This window comes from Oncorhynchus clarkii, chromosome 23, assembly GCF_045791955.1.
Source record: "Oncorhynchus clarkii lewisi isolate Uvic-CL-2024 chromosome 23, UVic_Ocla_1.0, whole genome shotgun sequence".
NCBI classification, from domain to species: domain Eukaryota; kingdom Metazoa; phylum Chordata; class Actinopteri; order Salmoniformes; family Salmonidae; genus Oncorhynchus; species Oncorhynchus clarkii.
Window position 1 is genome coordinate 13,484,409 of NC_092169.1, and position 21,685 is coordinate 13,506,093.

General features: G+C 40.8%; 1 protein-coding gene across 2 annotated transcripts in view; it reads left to right on the forward strand.

Annotated features, from left to right (window-relative positions):
• Nucleotides 1–271: 271 nt before the first annotated feature.
• LOC139381117 (phosphatidylinositol 3,4,5-trisphosphate 3-phosphatase and dual-specificity protein phosphatase PTEN-like) overlaps nucleotides 272–21,685 on the forward strand; it is a 37,906-nt gene continuing 16,492 nt past the window's right edge. The window contains exon 1 of one of the 2 annotated variants that reach the window (XM_071124405.1): nucleotides 272–1,286. In XM_071124405.1, the coding sequence (XP_070980506.1) occupies nucleotides 1,208–1,286 (79 nt within the window). In that variant the 5' untranslated portion in view covers nucleotides 272–1,207. The remainder of the gene's footprint in view (nucleotides 1,287–21,685) is intronic. The other variant, XM_071124406.1, reaches the window with a different exon arrangement.

Below are 21,685 nucleotides of genomic sequence, written 5' to 3' on the forward strand. Positions count from 1 at the left end.
AAGCCTTTGAATTGAGCAGATAATATGTTTGCCATTATTTGTATCTAGGAATACAACTGATAGACACCCCTACTTCCACACCCCACTCTAGTCACACACACACACACACAAACAGAGATATCCCCCCTGTCAATTCAAGGACTCAATTGGCCCACATGGATAAATGCAATAAGGTACACTAGAAGCGAAGAAATGACATGTTGGAAACGTTCATAATTACAAAAACACGTGATCACTTTGACAGAGGAGAGACTTGCATGAGCTCTGATGTGTCCTTCCGCTGCCAACAAAAGAACTAGCTAGCCGACTACAAAAAAACGGCAATCGGAAAAACGTACACTGTAAATCTTCTGCAATGAAACAGCTTTTCTAAGAATTCACATGTATTTATTTAATAGAAACGTTTTTATTTCTACATCTATATATTTGCGGAGGTAGGAGATATATATATTAAACCTCTACATATATATTTTTTTCCTCCGTTGGAAGCCATGATGGAAGCGTGAGAGAAACGCAAAAAGAAGATGCTTCCCGGGACATATGTCAAACGAGTCTGTGCAAATATTTGGTCTTTGTATAGCCATTATACATGCACATTGGAGCCTGACACTTTTTCGCGTGTATTTTGGCAATCCACCGGCGAAGATGTTGATTCGCTAGGAGGTTTTTGGATTTTTTAAAAAGTGGGTAGCTATTGCAGCTCGCTAGATGGCTAGCTAAGTCTGAGTGGATACGGTAACTAATTACTGCTGGGCTTTCCAAGGGCCGGTAGTCTTCAAATTCGAGCGAGCGCCGGAGAGTTATCTCCTCGCTGGTCGATCAATCACGGCGGCTTCGGTAGATCAAGAGATTCGGACCGTCTTATGCCTTACGGTTAGGCGGGAGGATTATTGTATGTATTTTTCAAGGGGGAGTTGCAAGACAAATTCCAGTATTGGGAAAGTTTGGTCTGCGCGGAAGAGCAGAGCAAGGCCCGTCTCTTATGATCCAGAGAAAAAGCCATTCTAGCTAGCTAACGCGTTAATCCTACTCAAGACGACGACCACTGCTGGCTTGTCTCACTGCGAGGAAGGAGCTGCAAAATCAAAAAAGCAAAGGGCGATCGAGAGGCAAAGCCATTGCAAACCGAAACAACGGCAGCTAGCTAACTTTTCATAATTTGAAACCCACAGACTCCTGTCACTAGCCAGCAAGCTAGTTAGCTACAATGGCTGCGATAATAAAAGAAATGGTCAGCCGGAACAAAAGGAGATACCAGGAGGATGGGTTCGACTTGGACTTAACGTGTATCCTTTTCTTAAATAACTAACGTTGTCATACAGTAAACTAGCTAACTAGCCACGTTAGTACACCTACTGTTGTCAATGGAATATCGTTTATTGCTAACTAACGTTAAGGTAGCTAGCTGGCTAATGTTTGCTAATTTATTGATACGACAGAATATAAAGCATGTTTGAAAGGTGGTGTGGAGCTGTCAAATGTCACGAGGTTAAGTTACATCTTTATAGGGTTAATGTTCCCACACAGCCATATCCCCATGTTACAGCACTTGTTTACATTAGACAGACGGACATAGCCTAGGCGGCCTCCTTTTTTAATTTAGCTAGCCAAGTTAGCTATGTAGTGTGCAAGAAACTGGGAAGGAAGTGTATTTCCTCAACTGGAGGCACACGTAGTGTATGGATCTGTGCAACACTTTAGCAGTTTAAAAAATCTATATTTCTCGCACACATGAAAGATAAGGGGCATATCAGCGTCTTTCGAAAGCTTTTTAGGAAGCGATGATTATTGATGAATCTAAACGTTGGAAGAGTGTCGGAATTGTAGTTCACATGGAGCCAACCGTGGGCGAATGCAACCGCTGAAAACCCTACATACAGAGAAGGGTTTAAGAGCTTGTTTCCGATTAGCAGCCAGTCAATATTACATAACTTTATTGGTTACAAATAGTCCATCTCTAGACATGACTACTTTTCCATTAGGTAGCTACTGTAGCTTGCTAAAATAAAACGTGGTTTCTTATTTGACAGTGCAGGGAAGATGGTTGGCTGCGTTATTAATTTGACAGTGCAGGGAAGATGGTTGGCTGCGTTATTAATGTTTTCTTATCTAGCTATGAGGCATCAAACTAACTAGTGAACCTAGCTATTGATCAGCTAACCAATAACACATAGAGGCTGCATTTACACAGGCACCCCAATTTTGATATTTTGCCCAATTATGAGCAATGGGTCAGAATTTGGCTAGTGTGTAAATGCAGCCTGACAGTTCTGGCACTATGGCCCAGAGGCCAATTTTATCATGGATTTAATTATTTGGCATGTTGGGAAGCAATCAATTGAATGTTTAAGACCATGCAATGCACCTTTCAAATGTCCTGCTATCCTGATTGAAAGATACAAAATATGGTCTCATGAATTGGTCAATCTTGCGCCATGTGCTGCTAGCTGTCAAATGTGATCTAAATTAGCTTAGTGGTAATTTATCTAGCATCCTTGGTTAAAAAATATTTGAAGAACACTAGCGAATTCCAAAAGGGCCTCAATGCAGTTCTTTATGCAAATGTTATAATTGAGAAGATCTTAACCCAACCCCCTCCAAAAGACACACCTACATATACAGGTTGTGGGGGGGGTTAAGTGTCTTGCTCAAGGGCACAACGGTAGGCAATGGCATCTAGGATTTGATACTAGCAAACCTCCGGTTGCAAGCTCACTTCACTAAATATTTTTCCAGTCGGACCCGGAATCCAATAGGCAACATCCCGGATGCTGGCTCTCCTCTCCAACCGCTAAGCTACCTGTCGCCCCACATTAACAGTAATCATTTCTAGAGGTTAACTTCAGAACATGCGCATATATACTGTAAAGTGAAGTTTGTGATCTAGACCTATATCCATTTTGTTAACCCATAGGATGGTAGTCCCTTGCAGCACATCTCAAACCTGGCCAACCTGGCCCTGATATTGAAGACCAGTTCAAGCGAGTGCACTGAACGGGCGTGTGTTTGGAATCAGCTCGGTATGGTAAAATACTTTGGCAGAGGAAAATGCTGGAGCAACGACGGAAGACTGTCTTACAAGCTGACATCAAAGGTCAAGTTGTGACATCTTTTACCTGGCTGTTTTTTTAAATGTATATTTTAATGTGTTTTGACACTTGAGTTCATGTTGGAAATCAGGGGAGACAGGCAAATGGGGGCGAGATGGTGGGAAGGGTGGACACGGATTGAACCTTGATCAAATGGCTGAAGTATTGCATTCATTTCCTAGTTTTCTCTGACATGGATAATGTGCAGAATGTTTATTTGGAGAATGGTGATGCCTTTCAGAACAACTTACGCTGAACAAAAGTATAAAAACAACATGTGAAGTGTTAGATGTTTCATGAGCTGAAATAAAAGTTCCCAGAAATGTTCCATATGCACAAAAGGCTTATTTCTCTAAAATGTTGTGCACAAATTTGTTTACATCTGTTAGTGAGCATTTCTCCTTTGCCAAGATAATCCACCCACCTGACAGGTGTGGCATATCAAGAAGCTAATTAAACAGCATGATCATTATACAGGTGCACCTTGTCCTGGGGACAATAAAAGGCTGCTAAAATGTGCAGTTTTGTCACACAACTCAATGCCACAGATGTCTCAAGTTTTGAGGGAGTGTGCAATTGCCATGCCGGCTGAAGGAATGTCCACCAGAGCTGTTGCCAGAGAATGTTTATTTCTCTACCATAATCGTTTTAGAGAATTTGGCGGTGTGTCCAACCGGTCTCACAACAACAGACCAGGTGTATGGCATGTATTTGCTGATATCAACGTTGTGATCTGGTATGTGGTTATGGTATGGGAAGGCATAAGCTACAGACAATGAACCGATTGCATTTTATTGATGGCAAAAATGAATGCACAGAGATACTGTGACAAAGTCCTGAGGCCAATTGCCATGCCATTCATATGTCGCCGTCACCTTATGTTTCAGCATGGCTCTGTCGCAAGGATCTGTACAGAATTCCTGGAAGCTGAAAATGTCCCAGTTCTTCCATAGCATATTTACCAGACATGTCACCCATTGAGCAAGTTTGGGATGCTCTGGATGAACATGTACAACAATGTGTTCCTGTTCCCACCAATATCCAGCAACTTCGCACAGTCATTGAAGAGGAGTGGGACAACATTCCACCGGCCACAATCAACAGCATGATGAACTCTATGCAAAGGAGATGTGTTGTGCTGCATGAGGCAAATGGTTGTCACACCAGACACGGGCTTGTTTTCTGATCTATCCCCTACTTTTTTTTTTAAGGTATCTGTGACCAACAGATGCATATCTGTATTCCTAGTCACATGAAATCCATGAATTAGGATTATGAACTGTAACTCAGTAAAATCTTTGAGATTGTTTCATGTTGCGTTTTATATTTTTGTTCAGTATAGTTCAGAGGCTAATGGCAGACCCTACAGGATTTCAGTGTCTCTTTGTGATATTTGCGGGTAAAAATACTTGATATTTCTGTAGCAATTCAGACATTTTCAATAGCAATTTGGGACGATTGTGTTCATTTTGTCACGTGCTGATGGGGGAGGGCAGTTTGGCTTGACTGAACCATTACTTTTATGCAGTAAAAGTTAATTGGTTAAAGGCCCTCTTTTTGTAATGCTACGATCAGACAGTTTTATGCGGTAATATTGCAGTGATTACTGTTGTATGCCATAGTAGTAATGATGCACCGATATGACATTTTTGGCCAATAGCCATATCCAATATTTTCCTTGCCAAAAAACCCAATACCGTTAACTGATAATTAAAATTTGAGTGGCCTTTTAAGCGTTCTAGTACAGTTAAATAGGTAACACACACACATGAAAGCATCGGTTTAAGGCACTGCATCACAGTGCAAGAGGCGTCACTACAGTCCCTGGTTCGAATCCATGCTGTATCACATTCGGCCGTGATTGGGAGTCCCATAGGGCAGCGCACAATTGGCCCAGCGTCGTCCGGGTTTGGCTAGGGTAGGCCGTCTTTGTAAATAAGAATTTGTTCTGAACTGACTTGCCAAGTTAAATAAAGGTTCCACACACACACCACACTGACCAAAAAGTTATTTTGTTGGCATTTACATATGTCCCCATTACCAGTAAAACACAATCAAAACCTATTTATTTTACTTACTTGCTGTGCTGTTTCATTGTTCAGTTGTTTCATTCTCAACCAGGATTTCTATGGAACACGGTTTGGGTCTTTGCGTGTCAATAAAGATACATGTCAAATAACACAATTTGACGTGTTAAATAAGCTTGTTGACCAATCAGAACCTGAATATGACTGCACTTCACATAATAATGTAATGCGATCATATTTTTTTACACATATATTACACATTGATTACGCTATCACTCGTATTTCATATGTCACAACGATTCATCAATACGTATGCTAAGATACTGGTAAAGTTGTCTTGCACACCTACAGTGCTGTTCATAAAAAGAAGCTAGCTCAAGGATGCAAATAATGTTCTTCCCCAAAAACATAGCTACTGAAACAGACGTCTTTTTGCTATCGTTAACTAGCTAACTATATAGCTAGGTGCCATCTAAAATAACCCTAAGACAGTTATTATTTGATTAAGGGTGGTCAGACCCATCTATGTGAAGCTAGCCACAATAAGGATTAACAACAATAGTGGACTTTGCGGTTAGCCTTCAAAATAAAAGTATGTCATTGACAGTGATGCAAATGAATACAAATAGTAGAATTATGCCATAATTGAGTAGATCAAGCTAATCGAGGTTGGAATGTTATATGCACCTGTACATAGCCCATATGTAAATAGTCCACCCAACTAACTCATCCCCATATTATTATATTCTTTTTTCTGCTCCTTTGCACCCCAGTATCTCTACTTGCACATTCATCTTCTGCACATTTATCACTCCAGTGTTTAATTGCTAAATTGTAATTATTTTGCCACCGTGGCCTATTTATTGCCTTACCTCCCTAATCTTACTTCATTTGCACACACTGTATATAGACTTTCTATTGTGTTATTGACTGTACGTTTGTTTATTCCATGTGTAACTCTGTGTTTGTCTCACACTGCTTTGCTTTATCTTGGCCAGGTCGCAGTTGTAAATGAGAACTAGTTCACAACTGGCCTACCTGGTTAAATAAAGGTGAAATAAATTTAATAAATATATAAAAATCAACAAAATATAATTTATTAATTTGACAAATCAATTAATCACACTGGATGTATTATACTTTAGAATTGCATTGGGGGCATACTTATTTCACTGTACAGTCTAACCTATGGATTGTGGATCAATGACATGGGGTATCAGTCTACTCAGTGACACCCAGAGAACATTAGCATCATAGTTCTTATTGCGCGGCTGTGAATCAACTGTGAATTGAGCTACATTTATTGTCAACCTATGTGTATTGAACCCCATTCCAGAGGAAAAAAAATACTGCATGGATGTTTTGGAGTCTGATAACTGAGGAGGACGTTGGGAAAAAGTATATTGAATATTGAGTATATTGTTACCCAATTTCGTTGATTCCCAATCCTTAGGTAAAGCTGTACAGTGCACTATGAATGTCAATACACACAATAGGCTGACTGAGGAGGTGATTTCACACAGTCACAGTCCCGCGATAATAGCTACAATGCTAATATTTGCCGAAACTCTTCACAGTTCTGTGGGGGTCACCGAGTAGGCTGATACCCCATTTCATTGCTTCACATTCCAACCTTGTTTAACATTGTCTTGTCTAAATATGGCATGGTTCCACCAATTTGTAACCTTCTGCATCACTTTCAAAGAGGTACTTTTATTTTGAAGGCAAACTGAACATTTGACTTGTGCCTAATCCTTATAGCGTTACAACACATAACCCGGTCAGGTCGAACCTCACTAGCCAGATGAAGCTTGCTGGCATGCTTATAACGTTAGCTTTGGGCAACAGGGTTAAGTAGCTGGCTAGCTATTTATTTTCATGAACTGAAGTTCAATTTCAGTAGGTGAACAACAAGTGACAACCTAGCTAATACTTACTCACAAGGATTCCTAAATCATTGCTAAGAATAGTGAAAATGAGTGCAGTTTCTACTGGTCATTGTTTTCAGGCTGGTTGTATTGGTGCTAGCAAGGTACCAAGCTAAAGCTAGCTAGCTACCCCAGAAGTTGCTGTCAAACAAATAATGCTTTATTACCAAAGTGGTATTGTAAACACATCATTTGTGGCTGGTGTTTGCTTGTTTGCAGACTTTTTTGTACAGCTTTGACAGTGGTACTGATAGTAGTGGTGGCACTTGGCTTGCACGTGCAAATTCAGAACACACAACGTTCTATAAATAAGCTTATTTAACAAAGTGTTATTTGACGTATCTTTTTTGACACGCAAAGACCCAAATGGCATTACATAGTATGTCGTGAATCTAATAGCAGTGACACTATTACTGTGTAACTCCGGTAGGGCAACATCTGAAAAATAGCGCGCTTGGTAGTGTGTACCTGTGCTCGACTAGTCACGAAAGCCAACATCGCCCACGGCAGAGAACGATTGATTGTCAAGGGCAATGCATTCCATTATCTTGGCGTTAATGGATTTAGCTTTTGAGTTGTCTTGCGGAAATGTTCTTAATCTTTCAAATAACTGCTTGACTTGACTGCTTGATCCACACAGCAGGCTAGGTTAGGAATGCTGTGTTGCACGTGTAGCGCAAACTTTTACATGGCGTCATTACATCATGTTCCTACGTTATATAGGTATGCACATCAGCTTTGACGTCGGTTTTTCACATCAGGCCGATACCGATGTTGGCATTTTTTAGCTAATATCGTCCGATTCCGATATGTTCAACAACTATATCGTTTATCCCTAGATAATAGTGCATGGATTGTTCAAATTCCAAGCCGTCATAAATATCCAGGGCTTTGTTGATTAAAAATAAATAAAGGGACTGTACACACCTTATATATTGTGTGGTAGGTGTTTAGCCTAATGAACTGGCTATACATGTGACGGTTTACTGAGGAATTTGTTCAGTTAACCTACTTGTGTGACTAAGCCAATGTTCCCATAGTCTGTGTTGGGGTAGGCTATATAGTATTAAAATGTAAAGAGACCATGTTGCTGTAACGTTTTATCGGTTTTGGCATGTTGTCTTAAAGCAATATAGGCGTTTTGCAGTTATGTAATGCAGTATAAGAGTTCTGGGAACAATCCTTAAAGCACCAGTGATATTGTATCAGCAATGCTGCCTGTGAGGGCTCTTCTCTAACCCACCACCTTTTCATTTTCCATAGCACCCCTTTCTTTCCTGCATTCTCTTCTCTTACCCACCCTAACACTTCCCATATCATTTGCTCTATTTCCCGCTCCTCTCTTTATCTCTTTTCCACATTTTCCCATCTACTCTCACTCTTTTTCTGGTGCTCCCAGCTGTGGAGTTGGCTAGAATAGGGCCCTATAAAATTCAACAATATTCAATATGTATTGTATGTAATTAACTACATGTATTGAACTTATTAGAAAATTAATGAATTTGCTTTGTCATAAGACATTAACAAAATGCATCAGTGATTTGTATTTTCCTGCAAAGTTTTGAAACTGCACAGAACGTGTGCGCATGTCTACACTTTGTGTAGCCGTTAACGATGATGCTAATGATATCGGTCTTCTGGTAAACATGCAAAGGCTTTCCAAAAAACTTTCTCAATTAAATGTCGCCTGGCAGAATGATATCATGATGTTTTGCATCAATCCAGTGTACATTTGTTTTGAAAACTCTGCAGTCACATGAGTACTACAGAAACAACGGTCTGTTGCTGGTTGGTGAAAAACTAAAATGTAATCCGGCAGAAATTAAAAGAGATTTTATAGGGCCCTACTAGAGCAGAGCTGAGGAAGGACCGCTGAAAACTCCAGAGCGTTTCCGTCTGGGGTCCCGCATGTGCGTTTCGTCGCAGCTGCAGAACGCCATGCCCCCCTGCTCCCTGGGATGTAACTACCCTGGGAGCTTTTTTTTTTTAAACACTTAGTCAGAGTGCAATGATTTTGCCCGTTGTAACCCCGGACATTATTTCCGGGGTGTGAAAAGGAAGGCACGAAAAATTGTTAGACTTAGGTGGCTGGAGTCTAACAGAATGGCTACACAGACTGAGATGATCCTTGTATGTTATTTACATTTCTGGCCTGTCTCTAGGCTCACTCACAGGACTCTACACCCTTAAGCACACACAATATGCACATATATTGATACTGACTCTCACATACACATATTTAGCAGATGTTAGTGAAATGCTTGTGTTCCTAGCTCCAACAGTGCAGTAGTATTTAACAATTCACAACAATGCACTCATCCAGAAGGCGAGGTCAGTGCAGGTGCATCAAAGCTGGGACCGAGGGACTGAAAAACAGCATTCTATCTCAAGGCCATCAAACTGTTAAACAGCGTAAGTGGCTGAGTGGCTTCTGACAACATACTGACTCAAATCTCTAGCCACTTGAATAATTAAAGATTGGATGTAATACATGTATCACTGGTCACAGTATATCTCGTATGTATATATTGTACTCTATACCATCTACTGCGTCTTGCCTATGCCCGCACGGCCATCGCTCATCCATATATTTCTATGTACATATTCTTATTCATTCCTTTACACTTGTGTGTATAAGGTAGTTGTTGTAAAATTGTTAGATTACTTGCTGTATATTACTGCACGGTCGGAACTAGAAGCAAAAGCATTTCGCTACACTCGCATTAACATTTGCTAACCATGTGTATGTGACCAATAAAATTGGATTTGATTTGACATCTGAAAGTAAAATAATGGAATTAAGAAATATATACATATTAGATAGAGCAATGTTGGAGTGGTGTTGACTAAAGTACAGTAGAATAGAATACAGTGTATAGAGATGAGAACTAAAGCAGTATGTTTAGTAACAATATTAAACTGTATGTATATAGGGCAGCTGCCTCTAAGGTGCAGGGTTGCGTAACCGGGTGGAAGCCGGCTAGTGATGGCTATTTAACAGTCTGATGGCCTTGAGATCTTAACAGTTTTCAGTCTCTCGGTTCCAGTTTTGATGCACCTGTACTGACCTCGCCTTCTGGACGATAGCGGGGTGAACAGCACGTGGCTCGGGTGATTAATGTCCTTTGATCTTTCTGGCCTTCCTGTGATATCGGGTGCTGTAGGTGTCCTGGAGGGCAGGTAGTTTGCCCCTGGTGATGTGTTGGGCAGACCGCACCACCATCTGGAGAACCCTTCAGATGCGGGTCGGTGCAGTTGCCATAGCAGGCAGTGATACAGCCCGACAGGATGCTCTCAATTGTTCATCTGAAAAAGGGTCTTAGGGGCCAAGCCACATTTCTGCAGCCTCTTGAGGTTGAAGAGGGTCTGTTGCGCCTTCTTCACCACACTGTCTGTACATTGTTTTTATTCGGCCATATTCCCTGTCACTTTACCATTGTTAAATGCAGTAGTTCACGCTCTCAGTGTTGCGCGAATGCTTCTATCTACGGTTTCTAGTTTGGGTTGGTTTTAATAGTCACAGTGGGTACAACATCTCCTATACACTTTCTGATGAACTCAGTCACCGTATCCATGTATTTGTCTTTGGTATTCTCAGAGGCTATCCGGAAAATATTCCCAGTCCGTGTGATCAAAACAATCTTGAAAAAATGGATTCCAATTGGTCAGACCAGCGTTGAATAGACCTTATCATGGGTACTTCCTGTTTCTGGCTATAGGAAGGGAGGAGCTAAATGGAGTCGTGATCAGATTTTCCGACAGTAGGACGGGGGAGGCCCTGGAAGGCATTTCGAAAAGTTGAGTAGCAGTGTTCCAAAGTTTTTCCAGCGCCAGTACTACAGTCAATATGTTGGTAGAGCTTCGGTAGCGTGTTCCTCAAATTTGCTTTGTTAAAATCCCCAGATACAATAAATGCGGCCTCAGGATATGTGGTTTCCAGTTTGCATAAAAGTCCTGTGTAGTTCTTTGAGGGCCATCGTGGAATCGGTTTGAGGGGGAATATACACGGCTGTGACTAACCAAAGATTATTTTCTTGGGAGGTGAACAAAATAACTTGAGTTTCTGAATGTTATCACAATCACACCATGAGTAGTTAATCATGAAACATATACCTCCGCCTTTCTTCTTCCCTGAGAGTTCTTTATTCCTGTCAGCGCAATGTACTGAGAACACAGCTGGCTATATGGACGGGGACAGTATATTCCAAGAGAGACATGCTTCCTTAAAACAGAGAATATTACTATCACTGATGTCTCTAGAAGGAGATCCTCACCTTGAGCTCATCTACTTTATTATCCAGAGACTGAACATTAGCGAGTAATATACTCAGAAGTGGTGGATGGTGTGCACGCCTCCTGAGTCGGACTAGAAGTCCACTCCGAATACATCTTCTCTGCTGGCGGTTTTGGAGCAGCCTTTTGAATAGTTAAAATTCGCTGTGGGGTACCAACAAAGGATCCAATTAGGGAAAGCCGTATTCCTAGTCGCAATGCTGGTGAGTTACTGCCGCTATGATATCCAAATGCTATTTCCGGCTGTATGCAATAACACCAAAACAATTCTGGACTAATAATGTAAGAAATAACACACAAAAAAAACAAAATACTACAAAGCTGCTGCCGCCATCTTGCAGGGATACTGGAGTAACTCATACAATCACCATTTACGCAGCTGCTTTTCTTTTTATTATATATCCTGATGCCTAGTTACCTTACCCCTATACATATCTACCTCATACTACACCAGTATCACTGCAAATTGTAAATATGGTATTGGAACCGACCCTGTATATAGCGTCTTACTTTCTCGTGTTCTCATTTTTGTTTGTGTGTTTTTTGTTCTACCTTCCGTTGATTTTAGTGCTAAATTGAAATAGATTACTGAATTGTTGGGTTTGAGGCATGAAAACCCCAATTTGGCCCAGTTAAATTTGATCTTGTGTTAATTACATTTACAGATCCTGCCATAGTATTGTTTGTGTGCATGCACTATGCAGAAATGAGATACAGTTTAAGTGAGTGAAATTGTCACCTTTCGCACCAGAGCTGTCAGTGGTGTGCGACAAATCTTTAAGACAAGTTTTAAAATAATTTGCGCTCAAAGAAGTTCTGCTAGAAACAAAGGCGACAGGGTATCCAATTAGAACTGTTCAGCTTTCTATTTCTGACACCGTAACACAGGAAATGTACTAAAAGGGTGCCCTTTTGTCAGTGGTTAAAGTGAAAAATCCCACCGCTTATGTTGCATGCAGGCTTCAGGATGTCAGTTACAGGCAGGAGTTAATATGTGCAGTTCAAAAATTGATGGACATATAATTGATGGAAATTGATGGACATATACAGTTGAAGTCGGAGGTTTACATACACCTTAGCCAAATACATTTAAAGTTTTTCACAATTCCTGACATTTAATCCTAGTAAAAATTTGGATTAGGATCACCACTTTTATTTAAAGAATAATAATAGTAGGGAATGATTTATTTCAGCTTTTATTTCTTTCATCGCATTCCCAGTGAGTCAGAAGTTTATGTGCACTCAATTCGTATTTCATAACTTGGGTCAAACGTTTCAGGTAACCTTCCACAAGCTTCCCACAATAAGTTGGGTGAAGTTTGGCCCATTCCTTCTGACAGGGCTGGTGTAACGGAGTCAGGTTTGTAGGCCTCCTTGCTCTCACACGCTTTTTCAGTTCTGCCCACAAATTTTCTATAGGATTGAGGTCAGGGCTTTGTGATTGCCACTCCAATACCTTGACTTTGTTGACTTTGTTGTCCTTAAGCCATTTTGCCACAACTTTGGAAGTATGCTTGGGGTCATTTTCCATTTGGAAAACCCATTTGCGACCAAGCTTTTATCTTCTGACTGATGTCTTGAGACGTTGCTTCAATATATCCACATAATTTTCCTTGCTCATTATGCCATCTATTTTGTGAAGTGCACCAGTCCCTCCTGCAGCAAAGCACCCCCACAACATGATGCTGCCACCCCCGTGCTTCATGGTTGGGATGATGTTCTTCGGCTTGCAAGCCTCCCCCTTTTTCCTCCAATCTTAACGATGGTCATTACGGCCAAACAGTTCTATTTTTGTTTCATCAAACCAGAGGACATTTCTCCAAAGAGTACAATCTTTGTCCCCATGTGCAGTTGCAAACGCGTCTCCTTCCTGAGCGGTATAACGGCTGCGTGGTCGCATGGTGTTAATACTTGCGTACTTTTGTTTGTACAATTAACGTGGTACCTTCAGACGTTTGGAAATTGCTTCCAAGGATGAACCAGACTTGTGGAGGTCTATAATTTTTGTATGAGTTCTTGGCTGATTTATTTTGATTTTCCCATGATGTCAAGCAAAGAGGCACTGTGTTTGAAGGTAGGCCTTGAAATACATCCACAGGTACACCTCCAATTGTCTCAAATTATGTCAATTAGCCTATCAGAAGCTTCTAAAGCCATGACATCATTTTCTGGTATTTTCCAAGCTGTTTAAAGGCACAGTCAACTTAGTGCATGTGAACTTCTGACCCACTGGAATTGTGATACAGTGAATAAGTTAAATAATCTGTCTGTAAACAATTATAGTTTGTTAACAAGACATGTGTGACCTAAGTTTATGAAAACTTCCGACTTCAACTGTACGAGGTTATGACATTTTTAATCCAGAGACAGATATTTTTCAGTAGTTTAAAAGCTAAAATCATTTTTTGGTGAAACTGCCACATCCGTTTGTGATATTACAACAGAGGTTACTGCAGACAACAAACAGTTTTTATTTAAAAAAAATTACATCTTTGAACGCGCAATAGAACAGCAGAATATGTACTGCAACCGCTCTGCCTGACGTTCTTTGGCTCTGTTTCATCAACAAAATTTGCACTCAAGGAGTGTGTTGGTTAAGCAGTGCTCCAGACACATTTCTCCCCTGATGGCACTGGTGCCCATCACATTTTCAGTTAGTAGCACCAGCCCGTTGATTTGGTCGCCCCAAAATGTTTGCTACGTCACGAAATGGAAAAAAGAGCCATAATCTTATAAAGTCATTCACAGTGCTACTGAGATGGTATGATTCAATAAATGTTTAATCTAAACCAGTGATTGTCATGAATTTTGGGGTTACGATTACCATATTTTTGCTATATTTTACTTTCAAATTAGGGCTCCGGAAATGCAGTTGTCTTTTATTCAATGGAGATTTGCTTACATATTTTGTGTGAACGCTACATAGGCTAATTATTTTCTGGCCGATTCACCATGTGAGGACGTAGAAACAAAAATGTTAACTAGATCGCTAAATATGCTGCTATTTAGAATTTAGAATCTAATAGTAAAGAAGCAGTAAAGAAGACCTAAAAACCTTTCAGCATGCCTAATCATGTCTCTATTTGCCTATGCATTCACTGCAAATGGCACTTTCTAGGGTTTGGCGGTAGACTATATTTTACGATATACCGGTATTGATGGGTTTTTACTTGACCTTCTTTTATTTTTTTATTTTTTTTATTTTTTTTTACTCCTTTTTCTCCCCAATTTCGTGGTATCCAATTGTTGTAGTAGCTACTATCTTGTCTCATCGCTACAACTCCCGTACGGGCTCGGGAGAGACGAAGGTTGAAAGTCATGCGTCCTCCGATACACAACCCAACCAAGCCGCACTGCTTCTTAACACAGCACGCATCCAACCCGGAAGCCAGCCGCACCAATGCGCCGGAGGAAACACCGTGCACCTGGCCACCTTGGTTAGCGCACACTGCGCCCAGCCCGCCACAGGAGTCGCTGGTGCGCGATGAGACAAGGACACCCCTACCGACCAAGCCCTCCCTAACCCGGGCGACACTAGGCCAATTGTGTGTCGCCCCACGGACCTCCCGGTCGCGGCCGGTTACGACAGAGCCTGGGCGCGAACCCAGGAACTCTGATGGCACAGCTGGCGCTGCAGTATAGCGCCCTTAACCACTGCGCCACCCGGGAGGCCCCTTTACTTGACCTTCTATAACGGTATTTGAATGTTTGGTTTCTTAAATGTGATATGCCGTGTATAAGGTCCATTTTTATAATTTGCTCCGCTACTTGAGTCATCGCTCTCCGCTCTTTCTCCATGTTGCTTTCCACACAGACCTAGAACCCGCCTGTGTCATTGAAGGAGCACATTTGTTGTTGCTTGACCATGAGACACCAGCTTTCAGTCTGCATGGTCAATGCAGCATATGCAACAATGTTGATGACAATGATGCTGTTTCCACTTTGCGTCTTAACCTCTCTGTGATATTTGGGACGGTAGCGTCCCACATAAACAAAAGCCAGTGAAAGTGCAGGGCACCAAATTCAAAACAACAGAAATTTCTCAAGCGTACAATTATTTTACACCATTTTAAAGATACCCTTCTCGTAATTCCAGCCACAGTGTCCGATTTCAAAAAGGCTTTACAGCGAAAGCAAACCAAACGATTATGTTAGGTCAGAAAAACACAGCCATTTTTCCAGCCAAAGAGAGTCACAAAAAGCACAAATAGAGATACAATGAATAATTAACCTTTGATGATCTTCATCAGATGACACTCATAGGACTTCATGTTATACAATACATGTATGTTTTGTTTGATAAAGTTCAGTAGTTCCAAAACATCCGGTGATTTTGCAGAGAGCCACATCAATTTACAGAAATACTCATCATAAATGTTGATGAAAATACAAGTGTTATGCATGGAACTTTAGATAGACTTCTTTATCTAAAGACTTCTTTGCCTGCCATATGAGTTCTGTTATACTCACAGACATCATTGAAACAGTTTTAGAAACTTCAGGGTGTTTTCTATCCAAATCTACTAATAATATGCATATATTAGCAACTGGGCCTGAGTAGCAGGCAGTTTACTCTGGGCACCTTATTCATCCAAGCTACTCAATATTGCCCCACAGTCCCAAAGAAGTTAATATAAATCCACAATTGTTATATAATTACACTTAATTAGTGTTTGTTTACATCTGCAAACAGCTAGTTTATTTTCTTAGCAAGTTGTGTCTAAATCGTGTTAGCTGCTAATGCTAATTCCTATTTAGCTGGATAGCTAGCTAATAATGTACGGTCAGACCAAACGTAGCTAGCTATACAACCTGATACCAGTGATGGTGTAAGCCTAAATCAGCATGTTTTGTGCAACAGTATCTTCTAAATCAGAGGATTAGGTGAAGCATGAATGTTACCAACATGAAGTAGCTAAGAGAGAACATTTTAACGTAGCCAAATATTACAGGGTCCCCTTACCCACAGTCCCAAAGAAGTTAATATAAATCCACAATTGTTATATAATTACACTTAATTAGTGTTTGTTTACATCTGCAAACAGCTAGTTTATTTTCTTAGCAAGTTGTGTCTAAATCGTGTTAGCTGCTAATGCTAATTCCTATTTAGCTGGATAGCTAGCTAATAATGTACGGTCAGACCAAACGTAGCTAGCTATACAACCTGATACCAGTGATGGTGTAAGCCTAAATCAGCATGTTTTGTGCAACAGTATCTTCTAAATCAGAGGATTAGGTGAAGCATGAATGTTACCAACATGAAGTAGCTAAGAGAGAACATTTTAACGTAGCCAAATATTACAGGGTCCCCTTGGAAACACTGACCAACACTTTGGTTCCTACACTGTCACAATAACTCCTCCCTTGCATTTTCACTCTATTCAAAGTGCCCACTATTATATTTTAACTATGGAATTTTAATAATTAATATTTTTCCATGATTCCAACATTTCACCCAAGTGTTTACACGTGTGCCGAATACAACAGGTATAAGTAGACCTTACAGTGAAATGCTTACTTACAAGCCCTAACCAACAGTGCAATTTTTAAGTAAGAAATAGGTATTAGGTAAACAATAGATTAAAAAAACTGTAAAATGACAGTGAAAATAACAGTAGCAAGGCTATATATATGATGTTTTTCATCGGCAGGGACTGGGGAACTGGTCAGAATTGAAGGAATGACGGATGGCGCTAAATACACGGAAATTCTTGAGGGAAACCTGTTTCAGTCTTCCAGAGATTTGAGACTGGGACAAAGGTTCACCTTCCAGCAGGACAATAACCCTAAGCATATTGCTGAAGCAACCCTCAAGTGGTTTAAGGGTAAACGTTTAAATGTCTTGGAATGGCCTAGTCAAAGCCCAGACTTCAATTCAATTGAGAATCTGTGGAATCACTTAAAGATTGCTGTACAAAAGCGGAACCCATCCAACTTGAAGGAGCTGGAGCAGTTTTGCCTTGAAGAAGGCGCAAAAATCCCAGTGGCTAGATGTGCCACGCTTATGGAGACATACCCCAAGATACTTTAAAAAAAATGTTGTTTTCATTTCACCTTTATTTAACCAGGTAGGCCAATTGAGAACAAGTTCTCATTTACAACTGCGACCTGGTCAAGATAAAGCAAAGCAGTGCGACAAAAACAACAACAGAGTTACACATATACAAACGTACAGTCATTAACACAAAAGAAAATAAAAATAGAACATTCTATGTGCGGTGTGTGCAAATGTAGAAGAGTAGAGAGGTAGGCAATAAATAGGCCCAAGAAGCGAATATAATTACAATTTAGCATTAATACTGGAGTGACAGATATGCAGATGATGTGCACGTAGAGATACTGGGTTGCAAATGAGCACAAGGGTAAGTAATAATGTAGGGATGAGGTAGTTGGGTGTGCTATTTACAGATTGGCTGTGTACAGGTACAGTGATCTGTAAGCTGCTCAGACAGCTGATGCTTAAAGTTAGAGAGGGAGATATAAGACTCCAGCTTCAGATTTTTGCAATTCGTTCCAGTCATTGGCAGCAGAGAACTGGAAGGAAAGGCAGCCAAAGTAAGTGTTGGCTTTGGGGATGACCAGTACCTGCTGGAGCGCGTGCTACCCGTGGGTGTTTCTATGGTGACCAGTGAGCTGAGATAAGGCAGGGCTTTACCTAGCAAAGACTTATAGATGACCTGGAGCCAGTGGGTTTGGGGATGGATTTGGGGGGAGGGCTTTGGTGATAAACCGATGGCACTGTGATAGACTACTTCCTGTTTGCTGAGTAGTGTTGGGGGCTATTTTGTAAATGACATTGCCGAAGTCAAGGATCGGTAGGATAGTCAGTTTTCCGAGGGTATGTTTGGCGGCATGAGTGAAGGATGCTTTGTTGCGAAATAGGAAGCCAATTCTAGATTTAATTTTGGATTGGAGATGCTTAATGTGAGTCTGGAAGGAGAGTTTACAGTCTAACCAAACACCTAGGTATTTGTAGTTGTCCACGTATTCTGAACCGTCCAGAGTAGTGATGCTGGTCGGGCGGGCAGGAATCGGTTGAACAGAATGCACTTAGTTTTACTAGCATTTAAAAGCAGTTGGAGGCCACGGAAGGAGTGTTGTATTGCATTGAAGCTCGTTTGGAGGTTTGTTAGCACAGTGTCCAAAGAAGGGCCAGATGTATACAGAATGGTGTCGTCTGCTTAGAGGTGGATCAGAGAATCACCAGCAGCAAGAGCGACATCATTGATATATACAGAGAAAAGAGTCGGCCTGAGAATTGAACCCTGTGGCACTCCCATAGAGACTGCCAGAGGTCCGAACAACAGGCCCTCCGATTTGACACACTGAACTTTATCTGAGAAGTAGTTGGTGAACCAGACGAGGCAGTCATTTGAGAAGCCAAGGCTATTGAGTCTGCCGATAAGAATGCGGTGATTGTTGAAAGCCTTGGCCAGGTCAATGAAGACAGCTGCACAGGACCGTCTTTTATCGATGGCGATTATGATATCGTTTAGGACCTTGAGCGTGGCTGAAGTGCACCCATGACCTGCTCGGAAACCTGATTGCATAGCGGAGAAGGTATAGTGGAATTCGAAGTGGTCGGCGATCTGTTTTTTAACTTGGCTTTCGAAGATTTTAGAAAGGCAGGGCAGGATGGATATTGGTCTATAACAGTTTGGGTCTAGAGTGTCTCCCCCTTTGAAGAGGGGGATGACCGCGGCAGCTTTCCAATCTTTGAGGATCTCAAGACGATACAAAAGAGAGGTTTAACCAGTTGGATTTAGGGGGCGCTATTTAAATTTTTGATGAAAAACTTTCCCGTTTTAAACAAGATATTTTGTCACGAAAATATGCTTGACTATGCATATAATTGACAGCTTTGGAAAGAAGACACTCTGACATTTCCAAAACTGCAAAGATATTGTCTGTGAGTGCCACAGAACTGATGTTACAGGCGAAACACAGATACAAATCCAACCAGGAAGTGCCGCATTTTTTGAAACTGCCTCATGCCAATGACTCCTTATATGGCTGTGAATGAGCTACGAATGAGCTTACGTTTTCCACGTTTTCCCCAAGGTGTCTACAGTATTGTGACGTCTTTTTAGGCATTTCCCTTGAAGAATGGCTGTAAGGGACCATATATGGCATGTGGTCACATGGTGTCTCCCGCAGAAAACCTTGCGTAAAATACTGAGGTAGCCATTTTTCCAATCGCTTCTTATGAGAAACCAACTGCCTCAACGGATATATTATCGAATATATTTGTTTAAAACACCTTGAGCATGGATCCTAAACAACGTTTGCCGTGTTTCTGTCGATATTATGGAGCAAATTTTGAAAAAAGTTTGCCGTTATAGTTGTAGCATTTTAGGGTCGATTTCTCAGCCAAGCATGATGAACAAACGGGAGCTATTTCGCCTACAAAAATAATCTTTTTGGAAAAAAGGAACATTTGCTATCTAACTGGGAGTCTCCTGAGTGAAAGCATCTGAAGTTCTTCAAAGGTAAATTATTTCATTTGGTTGCTTTTCTTATTTTCGTGAAAATGTTGCCTGCTGCCAGCAGAGCCAAGCATAGCATTATGCCATGATAAACTTACACAAATGCTTGTCTAGCGTTGGCTGTAACGCATATTTTGAAAGTCTGAGATGACAGTGTTGTTAACAAAAGGCTAAGCTTGTGTTTGAATTTATTTATTTCACTTCATTTGCGATTTTCATGAATAGGAAAAGTTTATAGGGGTATTTATGTCCGTTGCGTTATGCTAATGCATTTGAGGCTATGATTACGCTCCTGGATACGGGTTTGCTCGTCGCAAAAGGTTAATAGGCTAGTAATAGGGGTTGCAACAATTTCAGCGGATCATTTTAGAAAGAGAGGGTCCAGATTGTCTAGCCCAGCTGATTTGTAAGGATCCAGATTTTGCAGTTATTTTCAGACTTGCAGCTGTAATTGCTGCAAAAGGTTCTCTTCTCTTTTTGTTGTCATGCGTTCCGGTCCCTCAGAGCTCCCCAGGTCTCAACCCCCCAATTACTCAGAATATATTCTTCTGAAATGGGCTACATTTTCTTCATATTATGCTTCTTTAGACCTGCTTAAAATAAATGATTTATTGTGATGGTGTAAGCTATGTTTAATGGATTTATTAAAATGTCATGACCGCCACAGCTCTAATCAAAAAGCATTTCTTTCCATCTGCTCTTCCACAAGCCTACTCTGAGCGCACAGAGAGAAAGGGCACAGGGGCAGGGCAGACACTTTCATGCAGGGATAAGGAAAATCATGCACTTTAGGCTACTGTTTGACCAAATACTGTAATGTATCCCAACAAGACTTTCCTTGTCTGTTGAGACATTGTCCTCTTTACCCTTGCGTTTGATATGTTGAATATTCCATGTGATTCAACTGGGGCTGTAGGAGAGTTAAGCCCAACATTTACAATGATCTCAATATAACTTGGGCTCTATAAATACATGCAGGTCAAGCTATGGAGATTCTCCGAGTGCACCCACATGTGGGCCCTGCTTGATAGGAGTTCTCCGGTCCTTTCGGCCTCTAGCCCTCACACAGTCAACTCCAACCTTTACACTAGTGATCACAACCCTTCTTCCCTGCACTCTACTTACCCATTACTGTACATTGCTGCACAATGACACCCACATAGTTATTGAAATGTCTATTTCCCTATCTGAATGCATCATGATGATCTTTGCTCAGAAGATATGTTATTGTGATATGATTGCCTTGTAAACTTGAGGTTTTAGGATTGTATGAGTTATTTATTTGAGACTATATATATATATATATATATATATGTGTATATATATATATATATATATGTATATATATATATATATATATATGTATATATATATATATATATATATGTATATATATACACTGCTCAAAAAAATAAAGGGAACACTAAAATAACACATCCTAGATCTGAATGAATGAAATATTCTTATTAAATACTTTTTTCTTTACATAGTTGAATGTGCTGACAACAAAATCACACAAAAATTATCAATGGAAATCTAATTTATCAACCCATGGAGGTCTGGATTTGGAGTCACACTCAAAATTAAAGTGGAAAACCACACTACAGGCTGATCCAACTTTGATGTAATGTCCTTAAAACAAGTCAAAATGAGGCTCAGTAGTGTGTGTGGCCTCCACGTGCCTGTATGACCTCCCTACAACGCCTGGGCATGCTCCTGATGAGGTGGCGGATGGTCTCCTGAGGGATCTCCTCCCAGACCTGGACTAAAGCAGCCGCCAACTCCTGGACAGTCCGGTGGATGGAGCGAGACATGATGTCCCAGATGTGCTCAATTGGATTCAGGTCTGGGGAAAGGGCGGG